The sequence below is a fragment of the Vanessa tameamea genome, chromosome 27 (assembly GCF_037043105.1).
Source record: "Vanessa tameamea isolate UH-Manoa-2023 chromosome 27, ilVanTame1 primary haplotype, whole genome shotgun sequence".
Classification (NCBI taxonomy): Eukaryota; Metazoa; Arthropoda; class Insecta; order Lepidoptera; family Nymphalidae; genus Vanessa; species Vanessa tameamea.
The window spans coordinates 5,017,694-5,035,636 of NC_087335.1; the positions used below are offsets into that span (position 1 = coordinate 5,017,694).

Here is a 17,943-nt window from a genome sequence, read left to right on the forward strand (position 1 = left end):
ATACATCCATAAAAAAACTAAAACTGTGATGCTGCCAGGTAATAAAATCATGCAGGCACATAAAATAAAAGTAAATAAACAATTCATATTAAAGATAACATACACCAAAGACACGGACAAAATATCCATGGAGATAAAAAATAAAATAAAATCTTATGTACAATAATTCCCATTCAAGAATAAAACATCAATAATTTGGGCCCGTGGTCATAAAAGTTTAGCAACCGCTGGATTAGGTTTTTTATTGTTGCATTTTCTTTACAGGCGTTGTCGGTAAGAGCTCTCCAAGAATTGGTTACAGCTGCGGGATCAGAAACTGTAAGTATAACAATATTATTTAATAAATATAAATGTAAATGAAATAAAGATTATGATTAACAATTGAACACCTATCCTTGAACTACTTTACGTTTACCTTTAAATAATTTTCAATATAAACTAAAATGTATCTTTTCAAATTTTGCAATTAAATGATTCCAATTTTATAACATGTTACTGTTTAAAAAATATATTTGAATTTCGAATGTGAAATTTTGTAGTGCTATCATACAAAGTCGCTTTGACTTTTCTGCATAAAAGAACACCTAAGTAGAACATTTTTTGTAACAACAAAATCGAATGTTGACATAGAAAAAGATTGAGAAGTATTAGAAAGTGGTAAGCGACAAAATACACGAATCAAAATAGCTTTTCACGTTTTAAAATTGAGTCTAGTATTTACTGTCAAATTTGCTGTCTTATATCATTCATCCCTAACATTTTAGAATTAAAAATAAATAATTAAAAATTGTTTATCTAAGAAGCAACATTCTAAATTTGAAATTTGTATGGATGTATTAAAATATTGACAATTCATAATCAAAAACATGTTATTAAATACGAATCTGTTTATTTAAAAAAAGAACGATTTTAAGCGGCAAATCTTTTTCTTTATCTTATATTCGTAATTCGTTATAATAATATTGTGTTTAACATTAATGTTACCATTTGTGAATAATATTTACCCTTTTTTAAGTATTGCGTTCGTGTTTAAATTTTACAGGGCAAAGAAAACTTAGTAGTGAGTACACGATCAAATATGAAATATTGGTAATAATTATGTCACGATAATAAATATCTAAAAAAATATATAATAAACACATTCCATTTTCTAAATTCAAAATTGTTCCACAGATATTATTTGTCGTGACTTTTTGCATGATATTTTGAAGTCACAAGATTCACTGTGTGACTGACTTACGTTTCTTATTCAATTTTTTTTTCGTTTTTCGGCTAAACTGCTTATTTTTGTAACATTTTATTTATCACAATCGAACTCATTTTTACACTAATTATATTAGGATTAAGTTTTAGGAAACGATTAAACTTTTTAATTTAATTGTTAGCTGTCAAAACTTTTTGACAGTTCAAAATTAAAAAAGAAATCATATAATGAACCATTTATAGCAAATCACAATAATCGAACGTTATCTAAATTTGTATAATATTATTTTCTTAATATGTTTTCTTAATAAACGAAAATAAAAAATAAAATTAAATACCCTTTTATAAATGCATGTTTTATTATATTTTTTTATAATAAATTAAATAATTTATGCATTCAACATTATTTAATATAGACGCTTAAGGTTGATACTAATAAAAGCTTACTAATTGTAAAAGAAAAATCAAATAGATGAAGCAGTAGGTAGTATTTTAGAATAATATATATTTTTTAAATTTTTATATAACGTTCCGTATATTTAATTATAAAAAAAAATATATTAACTGAAGTCATTTTTCAAAATATTTATATTTTTTAACTTTTAATGTATCTTTGCCTACAAAATGTTAAACATGTGCTGTAATTTTGGTAATAATAACGTTTCCTTCCAGGGGAAAGGCACTGGTTCTGGACACAGAACACTGCTTTACGGCAATGCTATTCTCCTGCGTCACCTCAACAGTGATATGGTATGTATCGCGTAAATAATTAAGTCTTATTAAGTAGTAATAGTCTTATTTATATATAGATTTTCGAAACATTGACACATTATTAAGTAAAATAAAATAAATTCTTATACTATAGAGATTGACATTATACATTTATACAAAACTAAACACTATACCTACGTAAAAGTATATATATATTTAAATAAAAACAAATTTATGAACTACAAGATGAAAGAACATCTCATGCGCTCATCATCTCCAATGCTACACCATTCGAAACTAAGTTATTTGTCCCTCGTGTCTGTAGTTATACTGATTCACGTTTCAAGCCGGGACACAACAATACAAATTATTACTGATTGTTGGTAGAATATCCTGGGTAACTATACAGACTCGCACAAAGCACCACCAAGAAAACTTGACACTAATTAAGCAAAGTGGTTAATATTTTCTCATAACATTGACATATGTTTTTATAGCATTGTGTTTAATTTTAAAATCTTATATTTGAACTATCATTTAAGTTTATTGAATTAAGACGAGTGTGTCAATATGACTGCAGGCGTCAGGGACCTGCCATCTTAGTTCCCGAGGTTGGTGGCGCATTGGTGCTGCAAGAATACGTGGTACTTACGAATTAACACCATCACAATAAAAAAAATGGACCAATACAGATTAAGTTGCTTTTTTTTAAAATATATAATAAATTAATAAAAAAATAAAACCTATATTGGTGAATTCGCAGATTATTCTTTTGCTACGGTGGCGTTAATAAGTAAGTACGGAATACGTCAGTTCCTATGGGCAGTGGTAACCGCTTACCTACCAACTGCCTAAAGTAAAAAAACACTAATAAGTTTAGTGTTTAAGGTAAAGCCCCAAAGTCATTATCAATTCTAATTACATGACTGTTAAACTTTTAAGCGGCAATAACTGTTATATTAAATTTATTTTTCTCGAAAAGTGCGTGATTATATTCGGCTGTACTCAGAAATATTACAATCAATTGGCACAGACCGATTTTATTAAAAACGGAGGCTTTGTTCCAATTTTAAATAAAATAAACATGGAATTCGAAAACGTAGGTAAAAACCACGCTTAAGAAAAGGTCTTAAGTCACTGATCTAAAGTAGCCTAGATACCGCAAGTTTATTAGACGGTATAAAAACCAACCAACCAATATTTTATATATCTACGATCACGTCACCCCAGTGATACTTGAACATAATAATAAATAATTAAAAATGAATACTGCTTATTGACTCCATTTACCCTAGAAGAGATTTTACAGTTTACTACGGCACAATTACACGAATACAAACTAAAATAGCTAGTTACCTAATCTGACCTTTGGTCAGATGGCTTGCGGTATCTAGCCTACGCCAAATCTGTAGTTTACGCTATCGAAATTTTATATTTTACCAAGTCTTATCATTTACCGATCTATCATACTTAAAAGTTATTGTATAGTCATTTATCAAAGTTATATCAATCGGAGAGTGCTTTTAATTTATTTAGTTGCCGAGATCAACCTCCTCCATAATAATATAAAATGTTTATTAAAATCATAATCTTTACATAGTATAAAACAAAGTCGCTTTCTCTGTCCCTATGTCCCTTTGTACGCTTAAATCTTTAAAACTACGCAATGGATTTTGATGCGGTTTTTTTTAATAGATAGAGTGATTCGAGAGGAAGGTTTTTGTATATAATACATAGACAATATAGTTAAGTAACACTGACAATTTTAAAAGTTTCTAATGTGATGTCGTAAATTTATACATTTTTTTGCGCTTACATTGGAAACGCTGGCTGAACCCTACTAAATAGATCAAAATAATGTACTACAGAATTGTACACCTCAAAAATGTCTACAAAAAAGTCCGCGATGGTATATGTCTATCTCTTAAAGATAGCCCACAATAACATTTTTTTGTCATTTATTTTTTACCACAAATATTGGCCAATTTTCGAAGCGATTTTAACCTATACAGCATTAATCCTTATCCAATTAGGTACCTTAAATAAATTGTGCATTCAATATAGATCAATATGGCCCTTTACAGCATGTAATTTAAATGAATATTTTCGAAGATATTACAGTTTTAAAACGCAGGGACATAGCGGTTTGTATTTCCTAATGAGTGAAAACTGTGTGCGTTGTACCTATTTGTTATCACTATATAGTATAAAACAAAATTGCTCCCTCTGACTGTCTTTTCCTGTCTATGCTTAAATCTGTAAAACTATGCAACGGATTTTGATGCGGTTTTTTTTAATAGATAGAGTGATACGAGAGGAAGGTTTTTGTATATAATACATAGACAATATAGTTAAGTAACACTGATAATTTTAAAAGTTTCTAATGTGATGTCGTAAATTTATACATTTTTTTGCGCTTACATTGTAAACGCTGGTTGAACCCTACTAGATAGATCAAAATAATGTACTACAGAATTGTACACCTCAAAAATGTCTACAAAAAAGTCCGCGATGGTATATGTCTATCTCTTAAAGATAGCCCACAATAACATTTTTTTGTCATTTATTTTTTACCACAAATATTGGCCAATTTTCGAAGCGATTTTAACCTATACAGCATCAATCCTTATCCAATTAGGTACCTTAAATAAATTGTGCATTCAATATAGATCAATATGGCCCTTTACAGCATGTAATTTAAATGAATATTTTCGAAGATATTACAGTTTTAAAAATTGCGGAACGTAGCGTTTGCGGTGGTACCGGCCGGCCGGGGCGGCGGGAGCGTGCTATAGGCGCGTCGGATGCCGCGGTTCTCCCTGTAGCACTTTGAATTTAGCAGCGATCGGACGCGGTTATTATCGGAGCTCTCTAGCGATTGAAATAACAATCCATACTTCCATACTAATATTATAAATGCGAAAGTAACTCTGTCTGTCTGACTGTCTGTCTCGCTTTCACGCCAAAACTACTGGACCGATTTAAATGAAATTTGGTACACAAATAGTCTAGAGCCTGAGAAAGGACATAGGCTTTTTATTTGGAAAAAGTGCTGTAAAGGTTGAAAAGGGGGATGAAAGGTTGTAAGTTGTTGAAAGTATTGTCATGTTTAGAATTTTTAGAACTAGAAGCATAAAACTTATATTTTAGGCTGTACACTTATAAAATAACATAATATCATGACACCCACTCGGGAGGGAATTTTGGATATTCTACCCCTAAATGGGTGAAATAGGGGTTGAACGTTCGTATGGATTTCTTTAAGTTAGAAACATGAAACTTTATTTTTGGGATACTGATTAAAAAGGAGTAGATACTTATTTTAGTGTTTCTGCATATTCTACCCCTACGGGGGTGATATAAGGGTTGAAAGTTTGTATAGAAGTCCATCATTTTTAAGATAGAAACATGAAACTTTATTTTTGGGATACTGAATAAAAATGAGTAGATACGTATTTAAGTGTTTCTAGATAATCAAACATTAAGGGGGTAAAATAAGGGTTGAAAGTTTTTATGGAAGTCGTCATTTTTTAAGCTAAACATATGAAACTTTATTTTTGGGATACTGATTAAAAATGATTATATACGTATTTAAGTGTTTCTAGATATTCTACCTCTAAGGGGTTTAATAGGGGTAGGACATTTTTTATATAGGTTAGTCTGGAAATCCGTCATTTTTTAAGTTAGAAGCACGAAACTTTATTTATGGGTTACTGGTTAAAAATGAGTAGATACGTATTTAAGCGTTTCTGGATATTTTACGCCAAAGTGGAGAAATAGAGTTTGACATTTCGTATATAGGATAGTTTGGAAGACCGTCATTTTTGAAGTTAGAAGCATGAATCTTTATTTTTGAGCTACTGATTAAAAATGAACAGATACGTATTTAAGCGTTTCTTGATATTTTAGACCTAAAGGGCAAAATAGTTGTTTACATTTCGTATTCAGGTTAGTCTGGAAGTCTATCATTTTGAAGTTAGAAGGTCGAAATTTTATTTTTGGGCTACCGATTAAATATGAGTTGATTCGCATTTAAGCGTTTCTGGATATTCTACCCTAAGGGTTGAAATTCACACCAATGTGGTATTCAAAGAGGTATTACATTAACGTAACATTTTAAGTTAATTTGTAAATATATTCATATTCTACGCGGGCAAAGCCGCGGGTAAAAGCTAGTATTCTATATTCAAGAAGTTTCATAATAGAACATTTGAATCTTTATTCAACTCAAATTTACGTTTAAAACGCGGTGCACCTTCTATTATAAGTTTTATGTATCTAGGTTTAATATAGGTATAATATAGGTTATCTAGGTTTTTTTTTTTTAGTTTTAAGTAAGATAGTCCATTTATTTAGAAAAATACTGTAACAACGCGATACAACCGATAGTATATTTCAACCAAAAGAGACAACAGCAAAATAAACAAGAATTGACATTGATTTGACGCGACATTATTGAACTTGAATAATTTATTTTATTTGTTGAGGATTTGTGATAAATGGACGTTAAGCTGTTGTCAAAACTTTGGAAGTAAATTTAAAGTGATATAAATAGTTCAGTTATATAGTGTTGTATTATAAATAAATATATATTTATCGAGAACTCTTAGTAGTGCACAATATAGCTGAGCTATTAACAAATTGCATCGTACACTTCAATCTTTCTATCTTTTATTGGAATAGATTATAAACGAGAGTGGACCGCTAACATTTCAAACAGTAAAATAGCATAGGACACCTACTCATACAACAACAACGTGTACAGCGTGTAAATTTCCCACTACTGGACTAAAGCCTCTTCTCCATTTCGAGGAGAATTAGCTGCCTGTAAATTTCCCACTGCTGTGCTAAGGCCTCCTTTCCCTTTGAAGAGAATGTTAGGAGCATATTCCACCACGCTGCTCCAGTGCGTGTTGGTTGATTCACTTGTGGCAGAATTTCGTTGAAATTAGAAACATGCTGGTTTCCTTACGATGTTTTCCTTCACCGCCGAGCACGAGATGAATTATAATCCGCAATCATCTGTTAAGATGTATGCGTTCTAATCACTGGGCCATCTCGGCTCAATCTGTCACCTACTCATCCTAAATATAAATATGTAGATATGAATAGGAAAATATTAAGCTCTTAATACATCAATTATTATTCAATCGTTTTTGAATGATAATAGATATATGAACAATCAAAATCTATACTAACAAATGAGGGCACGTTTTAGTTCTGTAATGTCAAACTGAAAAAAAAGACTAAACTAATATATATAAAACTTATATTAGTAGATGCAGCTTATTTCAGAAAAAAAAGTATTAAGCAACCCTTAAGTATTAAGCCGAAAAAAACTTTTTATTCTTGATCTTGTACCCGTGTGCAAGATCAAACATAAAAAGTTTTTTCCGGCTAGGAAACTTACAAATCTCGGCATTTCTTAACTATAATATGCATATATTTTACATAAAAACCTTCCTCTCGAATCCCTCTCTCTCTGTTTATTGTTGAAAACTGCAATAAAATCCGTTGCGTAGTTTAAAAGATCTAAACGTACAGACGGTAAGCGACATTATTTCATACAATGGAGACATAAGAACGCTGCGCCGTTTCGCCCGATTTTAATTAAGACTATTGAAATGATAAGCGAGAATTTCATGTTCTTGTATTAGTTATTCAAGTAGGCACATAAAAGCACTTTTGAATCATCGAGTTGCACTATTGAATTAAATGTTGCAATGAATAATATGCAATATCTTAATTTTCATTGACTATGAAACGTTATAATTCGTTATAATTTGCATTTGCATAACGCTTGCATTCCACTCGTGTTTCCTTAGTATTGGTTGTTCAGAATACATTTTCAAACAGCGACTGAATTCTGCAATGCGCAAACTGTTATTATTTCATGTTAAAATTATTGCATTTTCTTAGACTTAAAATAGAATTGATTTAGGACGCTTAAAATGCCGCAGTTAGATTATAACGATGATATTCATATATTTTAAGATTTTTTTCAGTTAGTCGTTATTTTTCGCGATAGGTTTAAGATGTTTTAATTTATTTGTAAGATTAAGGAGGATTGGCAAATTTGCCACCTGATAAAAGGTCACCATCGCTCATGCACAACCAACCTTGAGAACTATGATATGTATGAGAAATAAATACTTTATCTACACTTTGTACCTGCAGTTACAAAGTGTAGATGAAGTATTTATTTAAGATATCATTTACTTTTGCCATTATTTATGATATATAGTTTTTGTTTTATCAAAAAAAAAAAATTTACATATATACGATTTCGATAACTTATCTGTATACATTTTGGACAAATCTTATTCAAATTAAATGTTTTGTATAAATTGACATGTATCTGTTAGGTATATAGACTAAACTAAAGCAACTGGGCGATACATTTCTGATCGATTACGACTACGTGCGTGTGCTTAGCGGCCAACCACTATTTTGACGCGTTCTCCGCTTTGACAGTCTATTAAGAAATTTAGATAATCAATACAATACTATAAAAACTGTATTAATTGACAACAATAATCACAATCATTTCGGGTCCCTCCATCAGCTAGGTTTTTCTTGGTACAGATACTTGGGTATCAAGCTGATCTCCGCTTAGAGACTGACCATCAATGACCATCTCCGACATATATAAGAAAACTTATAAATAATAACTTGTAAAATATATAGTCTATGTAATTTAGAAACGGTCTTTTGTCAAAAAATCTTAACTTATGTAACGCAAATATATTTCAATTAAAAAATATTGGACAATGAATACAATTTCACAGACCATTGAAGAGTCCGTGGCAGTCTATTCTGTTTGAATAAACTCGAAACTCATTTCAGAACACGATTGTAAATTATCTGAAAGTGTTATGCAATATTAATATAATAATGATATTTATTTTATGATATAGTTTGAGCAAATGGGCCACCTGGTGGTAAGTGGTCACCACCGCATATACAATGATGCTGTATTAACCGTTCCTTACATCTCCATTGCGCCACCAAGCTAGGGAACTAAGATGTTATGTTCCTAGTGCCTGTAGTTACACTGGCTCACTTACCCTTCAAATCGGAACACAGCAATACTGAGTACTACTGTTTGGCGGTAGAATATCTGATGAGTGGGTAGTCCCTATCCAGATGCACTAGCACAAAGCCCAACCAAGTTGCTACACGCATCAAAGTAACGTATTACCGTAAATCGGTTTTCAATATAGCTGACAGAACACGAAGTAATTTTTTTGAAGAACTGATCTGCATTTATGTTTGTTGCTAGATACAACTGCAACTATATAATTTAATAATATATGTATGTCATAATATTATTATATAACATAATACCTACTATATATATATGAAAGTGAGTCTGTTTGTTTGTCTTTCACGGCCAAATCACTTAACCGATTTTGATGAAATTTGGTATGAAGCAAGCTTAAACTCCAAGGAAGGGGATAGGGTTTTTTGCCTAACTTCTGACGATCAACCCCTTAAACGTGAGCGACGCTGCAGACGACAACTAGTAAAATATATAAGCATAGAATAATTAATTACTAAATTAACAAAACAAAATAATTAATTACTTTAAAAAGGCGCGTGTCGTTTTTTGGTTTACCCAGTTTTTGATTTAAATTAAAATTGTAGGTACAACTTAGTATCGCGTGCCTTGATTTTTCGTGATTAATGCGAACTAAACTGTGTACATACGCCAGCAAAGTACAACGAGCATTTTCGCCGAACCGCAAATCTGTCGTAGAATTGCAGCTTTGATTTCCTTTTCGCCTAACTCTTCTTGATGACTTTATTGTTAATAAACATACAAATTATCACAGCAGTAAATTATACATTACTAGATGTAAAATAAATAACACTAAACAAATACGCTATGTCATTTATTAAAAAAATATTGTGGATAAATTTCCTTCGAGTTTACTGTACCCCTGAACGAAAATGTTATTTGGAACACACTGAACGCACCCGTAAACGTCAAACATGGCCGCCCGTTGAACCTCATATTGAATTTTATAGATTTAATATCGAAATATCTCGATTATATGAATTTTGCTGAAATACTTATGTTGTCAACAAAAAATAATTTTTTTTTAACGATGTTTAATTGTGGATAGGTTTCGATCGGGTCTATCGTAGACCTGCATGAAATTATTAGTATAGAACATGTTGAAGCTGAAATTGAAATTGAAGTTGAAATGAAACAACAAAAGATGGCAAAGACTTCTCGCTTACGTAATGTCTTTGTAACATTCATTTATTTTATAAAAATTGTCAATAAATAAAGTAGAGAAATTAACGACAAAAAATATAAAAGCAAAAAGAAAAAAAAAATTTAAATTTTAAATTTTTAACGACTTCGAAATTAACGAAGCGTTTTTTAATGGTACGCTTTTTAATAACGTTTCGAAGACCATTCTACCATACGTTTTTTTATTATCATTATTAAATATAGTAACTCGACATAGAGAAATTAATATACGAGTACAAGAGACAACTCGCAAGATACAGTTAGACATAATATAGCATAAAATTAATCGTCCGTTTTATGCAGAAATGTCCCAACCCACAGAGCACTAATGAAGGCTGTTAATATATTTAAAAGAGAATACAATTCTTATTAACCCTGTTAAATTAAATATGTATACTAACTACTATGCTATGCGTATTATTTTAAAGACATTTCACGATATACATATTTTTATTTCATAACATTTTTTTTTTATTTTAAATGTTGACAACTTGTACACTATTCCAACCATAAGAGGAAAAAAGCCAAATAAACAACATTTGACAGCAAATTAACGCGATATCATTGGTCGAGAGCTCGATTAATCTGTGTCATTCACTATATATATTAAATTGAAAATAAGTAGTTATGTGTAATAGCATTGTATTATAAATAAAGATATATTAATCATTAACTCTTAGTAAAACACAATAGAGCCGAATTATTAGTAAATCGCATGAAATACGTACATCTAAGGTATGTTTATCTTTTTTCCTCTTTCCATTGGAATAGGCTATAAGTGCTTCTGTGAGTTGGTACAATTGTGCATAACACTGTCCAAATATAATATAAATTTACGGTCTTATTTTTAAATTTCGTTTACGGATGAATAGTTAAATTTATTGTTGTCCTCTTCTTTCCAATGACAAATCAATAGTGAGAGGGAAAGAGAGGGAAATCAGTGTATAACTAAACAACGTGTTCGAAATCTATGTTAATAGATCAATTATTCCAAACCAGTGTTATGCTAAACACGAACACTGCCCGTTCGATTCGATCGGAAATTGTATTTGTAAGACTGCAAATGGACAATTCTGTCATCAATCATCGTAATAAATTAATTATAATTATTGGTATACCTATTATATTTATGTCAATTCCTACTCGAAGCTCGCTAATGTTTCGATCGAAATGTAATCTCACGCCAATCGAGTTCGGGTTAATTACCGATATTTGATTGTAGTTTGGTGTATCGTTCGAAAATCAAATATCGACAAGAATTTGAGCTATAAGTAAATATTTCGTCAATGACTATAGACCAGGAATAAAAAGAACAGATTAGTATTATGTTTTTTTCTTCTAGTACTTGGCCTGTCTGTCAACATCGTCGTCTCAAGATAAACTGGCCTTCGATGTGGGTCTTCAAGAACATTCTCAGGGTGAGGCCTGTTGGTGGACGCTGCATCCCGCTAGCAAACAGAGGTAGATTTTATTTAACATATTACTTTTCAAATGAATATGATGATGATGTCGCCCTGACCGATTTCAGTCACGTCGGCCAATATCAAGGGAGATCAACTACGCAGAACATCTTATAGTGCAGAAGTCTGTGCACCTGTGCACTGTGTATACCTTCACTCTCATAATCCGTTGAGGCGGCAAATACGGACAGAGATTAGATGCAGGAAAAACTGTTGTTTACGTATTTTCCGCAGCACAGGATATATACACACTTCCAGAGTCCGGGCTCTCGGCCGAAGCTGGGGTTTGAACCCACGGTTTTGGGATCTGCAGTGTTATATCTATCCACTAAACCAATGAGTTACGAGTATACAACGAGACACAAACACACACAAATACATAATATATAGGATCAAAACCTTCAAATTCAGTTAATAGTTGTTGCGGTTTGTTATCAGTATTCATTATAGAAAAAAAAACGTATCATTAACAACTAAATAAACTTGACGCCTAGATAAGGGGTAACATATTCAGAAGAATCATTAAAATGCCTTCCAAAACTCAAATTACCTAAAACTGCGAACTTTCTTACTTCGAGTTGCTACTGGAAATTCCTTGATAGATAACCGTAGTTTACCATAACACCTGACCTGAGATAATGATAAATGTGTAAGGGGGGATATGATCATAGCTCATTTACTAGTTTTCTACTAATTGTAAGGATTTAAACATAACACAACAAGTTACATATGAATCTCATAACATGCCAAATTTCATTGTCTGAAATCTTGAATTCAAATAGAATCATTTGTAAAAAAAAAACATATTATTCAATACAAGATTATATAGATGATAAAAAAGCGTGGTACTAATTTTCTCTATAGTATCCACCTTCCGAACCGGTGGAACACTTAACATAATTTTTAAAAAGACGATTCAAAGGTGCTTGTTTAAAGCTTACTTGAATAAAGTATATTTTGATTATGGATTTTCTTAATGTTCTTTTTACTTATAGCCTTGATAAGGATATCTATGTTATATTGAAGATTCTCATATTTTCTGTCTATTGCAGATCTGAGGGAGAGAAAGTCCGAGTTGGTGACGATTTAATTCTCGTGTCCGTCGCTACGGAGAGATACTTGGTAATTATATCTTATAACCTATCCCATACTCTATTCGCATCAAAGTAATCCTCTACATAGATTATTTAACTTTTTGCTTGGGACTGATATTATTATAAACAGTTCGATCGTGAGGTCATCAAGACCTATAGAATTGCTTATGCAATAGATAATGCATATATCTATTATAACAATTTCAATCAATTCGTCATAACACTTTTTTTTTACTTTACTTGGTAGTAGGGCTTTGTGCAAACAACTTTGTGCAAGCAGCAATACACAGTATTGTTATTCTGGTTTGAAGAGTGAGTGAGCCAGTGAAACTACAAGCAGAACTACATAACGTCTTAAGCTTGGCGACGCATTAACGATGTAAGGAATTATTATTTTTTCTTACAGCCCCATTGTCGCGATGGTGCCCACTTACCATTAGGTGGTCCATTTGCTAGTCCGCCTGACTAAATCATAAAAAACACGTTCTTTGTTTTTAATGTTACATAAGCAATGGTCGACCATCTACCGCTCATCTCTTTAGGTACAATTTATTCACAAAAACTATACGCATTATGTCAGTCGCATACGTTTTTAAATTCCAGGTCATCGCTTTTATTACAGTGAGCATTTCCAGAGGAACTATTAAAATGATAATAAAATTTTACTTTCCAAATTAGTTTTATAGCCATATAAAGTGTTACCGACATTTCTGATGACATCGGATATTTGCATAATTTTGAAATATATTGAAGACAAAAAAAGTAATAAAAGCAGTTCACTCATAAAGTCCTTTTTAATTTCTTCACAATTTTTAAAATGAAGATATTCTGCGTGAAGGTCACGGAACTGGTTGGAGGTATAAAATAAGTATTGTCATGTGTTGAAATATTGCTGTATTATTTAGTGGTAAAATCAGTGGTTAATGCTGGTCTGAAAAGATTGATCAATCTTTTTCATTAATCAGCTTATTAAAGTCATCATAATTTTCTAACCGTAAACTTTTTACGATTTCCAGCACACAACAAAAGAGAATGAAGTCTCGATAGTGAACGCCTCTTTCCACGTGACCCATTGGTCGGTACAGCCCTACGGAACAGGCATATCGCGAATGAAGTACGTCGGCTACGTGTTCGGTGGTGACGTGCTGCGGTTCTTCCACGGCGGCGATGAGTGTCTCACTATACCCAGTACGTGGAGTAAGGACGGAGGGCAGAAGTAAGTTGGCATATTTTCTAGGTAGTAACAAATTCGTTTCCCACAGCTGGGTTAAGGCTTATTGTTACTTGAGGAGGAGTTTTGGGGCTTATTGCAGATTGGGTGATATATATGTGACCGAGTTTCATTGAAATAAGACACGTGCAGGTTTCCTCACGTTGTTTATTTTCACGGCCGAGCAAAAGATGATAGTGCTGTGTCTAGAGCGTCAAAATCATGCAAACCTCGGACTTTTTTTACAGTGGATGAAAACATAAATAATAAAATGGAATGTTTAGCTAATAACATAAATGAAAAAGTTTACCTATTGAAAATTTGTGCTTTTGATTTTTTTTAAAAAAATATATGATTCAAATAGTATTACACAAATTAAGAACATGTAAATTCAGTGATGCTTGCCCGGAATTGGTCCCGCGGCCATCGGTTAAGAACCGTTCTAACCACTGGGCTATTTTAACTCTTATAATTTGCTAGGCTTTGTAATTATTTTGAGAACTCAACGTCTAGTTCAGTTATGATGACTTAAAGTAAAAACCGTAAAGTAACCTGCAATTTGACCCACTTTCAAACAATATTTCTAGATTATTCTATCACTTTGCTCCAATACGTGTTGATGTGTCTGTTTGTTCCGACTAATCTCTGGAACTGCTGAACCGATATTGACGGGACTTTCACTGGCGGATAGCTGATGTAATGAGGAGTAACTTAGGCTACAGCATTAACTTTTTTTGTTAAATTTAATCGCGCACGAAGTCACGGGCACTGCTAGTATTGCTTATAAGGTAAAATCTGATTCGACATATGTACGTCTTTGATGCTTTTCTTGGTCACCGAGCAGGATATCAATTATAAGCACTAATGCAACCTTCGGTGCAGATTTACGCATTCTACTCGATAACATATTGGATATAAAATTGTTTTAAATCGCTTTTATTTTCAGACTGTTGGTAAATGTTTTATATAACGGTTATTTTATTTACATATAAGTAACAGCATGTTCCTTTAATTAATTGAATGACTATGAATACAATATACGCATTATTAATAAAATTTTAGATTTGATTTTTAGGCAAAGGTCTAGAATATTTTAACTTCTTACTTTTTGTAAGCCTTTAAATTTCTGCTCTTCGCTGTTAAGGAAAACTTGATAGCTCTTATTTATTTCGACATTATAAAAGTCAACATTCCGGTGTAGCGACGTGCTCAATAGGGCACTTGTTTAGTAATGTAAGATTGAGCGGCTACATGGCGCGAGTGTCGTTCCAGCATCGTGGTGTACGAGGGCGGCTCGGTGATGTCCCAGGCGCGCTCGCTGTGGCGCCTGGAGCTGGCGCGCACCAAGTGGGCGGGCGGGTTCATCAACTGGTACCACCCCATGAGGATCCGCCACATCACCACGGGCAGATACCTGGGAGTCAATGATCAGAATGAGCTGTATTTGATTAGCAGGTAATCTTCGTTTCGTCTTTAAGAAACTAAAAATAGTAGGAAAAGTTATCTCATCATTTTGTTTGGTTGCATTATTTGCTTGTCATAAAAACATTATTTTTGTATAAGCTCCTAAAAGCACACTATCAAATCATCATTTTATAATAAAGAGTAATACCTGGATCAAGGTATCAAAGTATTTTGTAATATGACAAAATTCACAGAAAATGTATTACTCGAATTTATATTATATGAAATAATTCATAACTAAGTATAATATTAAAGAATAACTCCCAAAGAATATGTAGAAGTTTTCTTTTATTGATAACTAAATTAGACATAGTAAAAATTAATAAATCAACTGTGTTTGTAGAGAGGAAGCAACAACAGCGTCATGTGCGTTTTGTCTTCGCCAAGAAAAAGACGATCAGAAAGTGGTGTTAGAAGACAAGGACTTAGAAGTAATCGGAGCTCCCATCATCAAGTATGGTGACTCCACGGTCATCGTACAACATTCGGAAACTGGCCTTTGGTTGTCTTATAAGGTAATTTTGTAATAAATATAAAATTATGAAACTTTTAATCAATTTTTTTGTGGTATCCATATGCGGTGTGGCAAATGGGTTATCTGATGGTATGTGGTCGCCACAGCCCATAGACATAGCGCCGTATGAAATTTTAACCAGTTTATTCGATGCAAGATTATACAGATGATAAAAAGCGTGGAGTTAATGCTTGTTGACTTCCAGGCAGGATATATTACATACATATATGTATAATTGTATTTAACTAACATGACTGAATTTTTAAATGTTGAAAAAGTGTAACTACTGAGTTTCTTGCCGGTTCTTCTCGGTAGAATCTACATTCCGAACCAGCGTTAGCTTCACTTAATATAGTTTGTTAAATGACGATTCAAAATTGCTTGTAAAAGCCTACTTGAATAAAGTATATTTGTATTTGATTTTATTTGATTTGACTTATATCATCGATCTTGGGAACTGAGATGTTAAGACCCGTGTGCCTATGGCTACATAGCTCCCTCACCCTTTAAACCTGTTCGTGTATCTTAACAAACGATCGCCGATAGTATCCAGACCACTTGAGTTTTTCAAGTGCTTAATTTGTGATTATAATCAGTGAACGTTAATTACACATCAACATTGTTTACACCCTTAAAGATTTATCAATTTGAATGTTACCTATATCAGTTTTTAATGTTTACTAAGTTGATGGTGTAGCTATTTCAATAAATAAAAAAATGTGAAGAAAAATATCTTCAGAAATCCTGGATGGGCTTGGTGAAGTATCCCTCAACTTCTATAGTCTGGTTGATTAAACTCGATTTTTTTTTAATAGAGCTGACCTAACCTAACCCATCAGAAACTAGATAAACGACAAAATCAGACACTTGCCTGATTGTACAATAATTCTTTGTTATATTTCTATTGAACAGTCATATGAAACAAAGAAAAAGGGACTCGGCAAAGTTGAAGAGAAACAAGCCATCCTGCACGAGGAAGGTAAAATGGATGACGGTCTTGACTTCTCAAGGTCTCAAGAAGAAGAATCGCGCACAGCCAGAGTCATTAGGAAGTGTTCTTCATTGTTCACCAAGTTTATTAAGTAAGTATTTGGTACTACTAACTAACGAACTTATTACTTCCGCTTTTTGGACGAAATGTACTGTTTTTTTGGACTCATCAATAGTTCAGTTCCTTCCTCTATTCCAAGATAAAATTATTATAATCCTTCTGGTTGATAATCATTTTATCTTTTTTTATAATAAACACTTTTAAGTGTATATCAAAATTATTATTTATTTACAATACAGTAAAGAGTAAGGTATTAGTATTTTTCCAGCTCAGTAAATTAAAAAACTTATTTGCAGTGGCCTTGAAACTTTACAAGAGAATCGACGTCATTCGATGTTCTTCGCATCTGTCAATCTGGGAGAAATGGTGATGTGCTTGGAAGATCTGATCAATTACTTCGCGCAACCAGACGAAGATATGGGTGAGTTAAATTTTTAGAATCGATGTAATAATATCTCTGAAAGACAAATAATTTTACCGTTTTTCTAGTAACTTAGGGACGAGATGGCCGAGTGTTTAGAACACGTACAACTGATTGAGGGTTCAAACCCAGGCAAGCACCACTGACATTTCATGTGCTTAATTTGTGTTTATAAATTCATCTCGTAGTCGGCGGTGAAGGAAAACATCGTGAGGAAACCCTGCATGTGTTTTATTTCAATGAAATTCTGCCACATGTGAATCCACCAAACTGCATTGGAGCAGCGTGGTGGAATATGCCCTAACCATTCTTCTCAAAGAGAGAGGAGGCCTTACCCCAGCAGTGGGAAATTTAAAGGTTGCTAGTAGCTTGTACTTTAGGGGCTCTAGAGAAATAAAAAATATTTAATATTTCAAGATATTCTCAGCAGCAATTTGGAAGGAAATTTGGAAGACATCAATGTTAGTCTAGTATGTGCTGTGCACACGAGTGTGTTTATATTTGCGAACATATTAAACCGAATTTAACATAATAGTAAGTATTAAAGAAGTA

General features: G+C 32.5%; 1 protein-coding gene across 32 annotated transcripts in view; it reads left to right on the top strand.

Moving 5' to 3' along the window:
* LOC113392068 (ryanodine receptor) overlaps positions 1-17,943 on the top strand; it is a 125,255-nt gene that overhangs the window by 41,605 nt on the left and 65,707 nt on the right. For 19 of the 32 annotated variants that reach the window (XM_026628311.2, XM_026628324.2, XM_064219303.1 and 16 more), the window contains exons 4-13: positions 265-318; positions 1,043-1,060; positions 1,876-1,953; positions 11,520-11,638; positions 12,690-12,759; positions 13,748-13,947; positions 15,214-15,396; positions 15,749-15,920; positions 16,832-17,001; positions 17,267-17,391. In XM_026628311.2, the coding sequence (XP_026484096.1) occupies positions 265-318; positions 1,043-1,060; positions 1,876-1,953; positions 11,520-11,638; positions 12,690-12,759; positions 13,748-13,947; positions 15,214-15,396; positions 15,749-15,920; positions 16,832-17,001; positions 17,267-17,391 (1,189 nt within the window). The remainder of the gene's footprint in view (positions 1-264; positions 319-1,042; positions 1,061-1,875; positions 1,954-11,519; positions 11,639-12,689; positions 12,760-13,747; positions 13,948-15,213; positions 15,397-15,748; positions 15,921-16,831; positions 17,002-17,266; positions 17,392-17,943) is intronic. The other 13 variants (XM_026628344.2, XM_064219302.1, XM_026628347.2 and 10 more) reach the window with 1 other exon arrangement.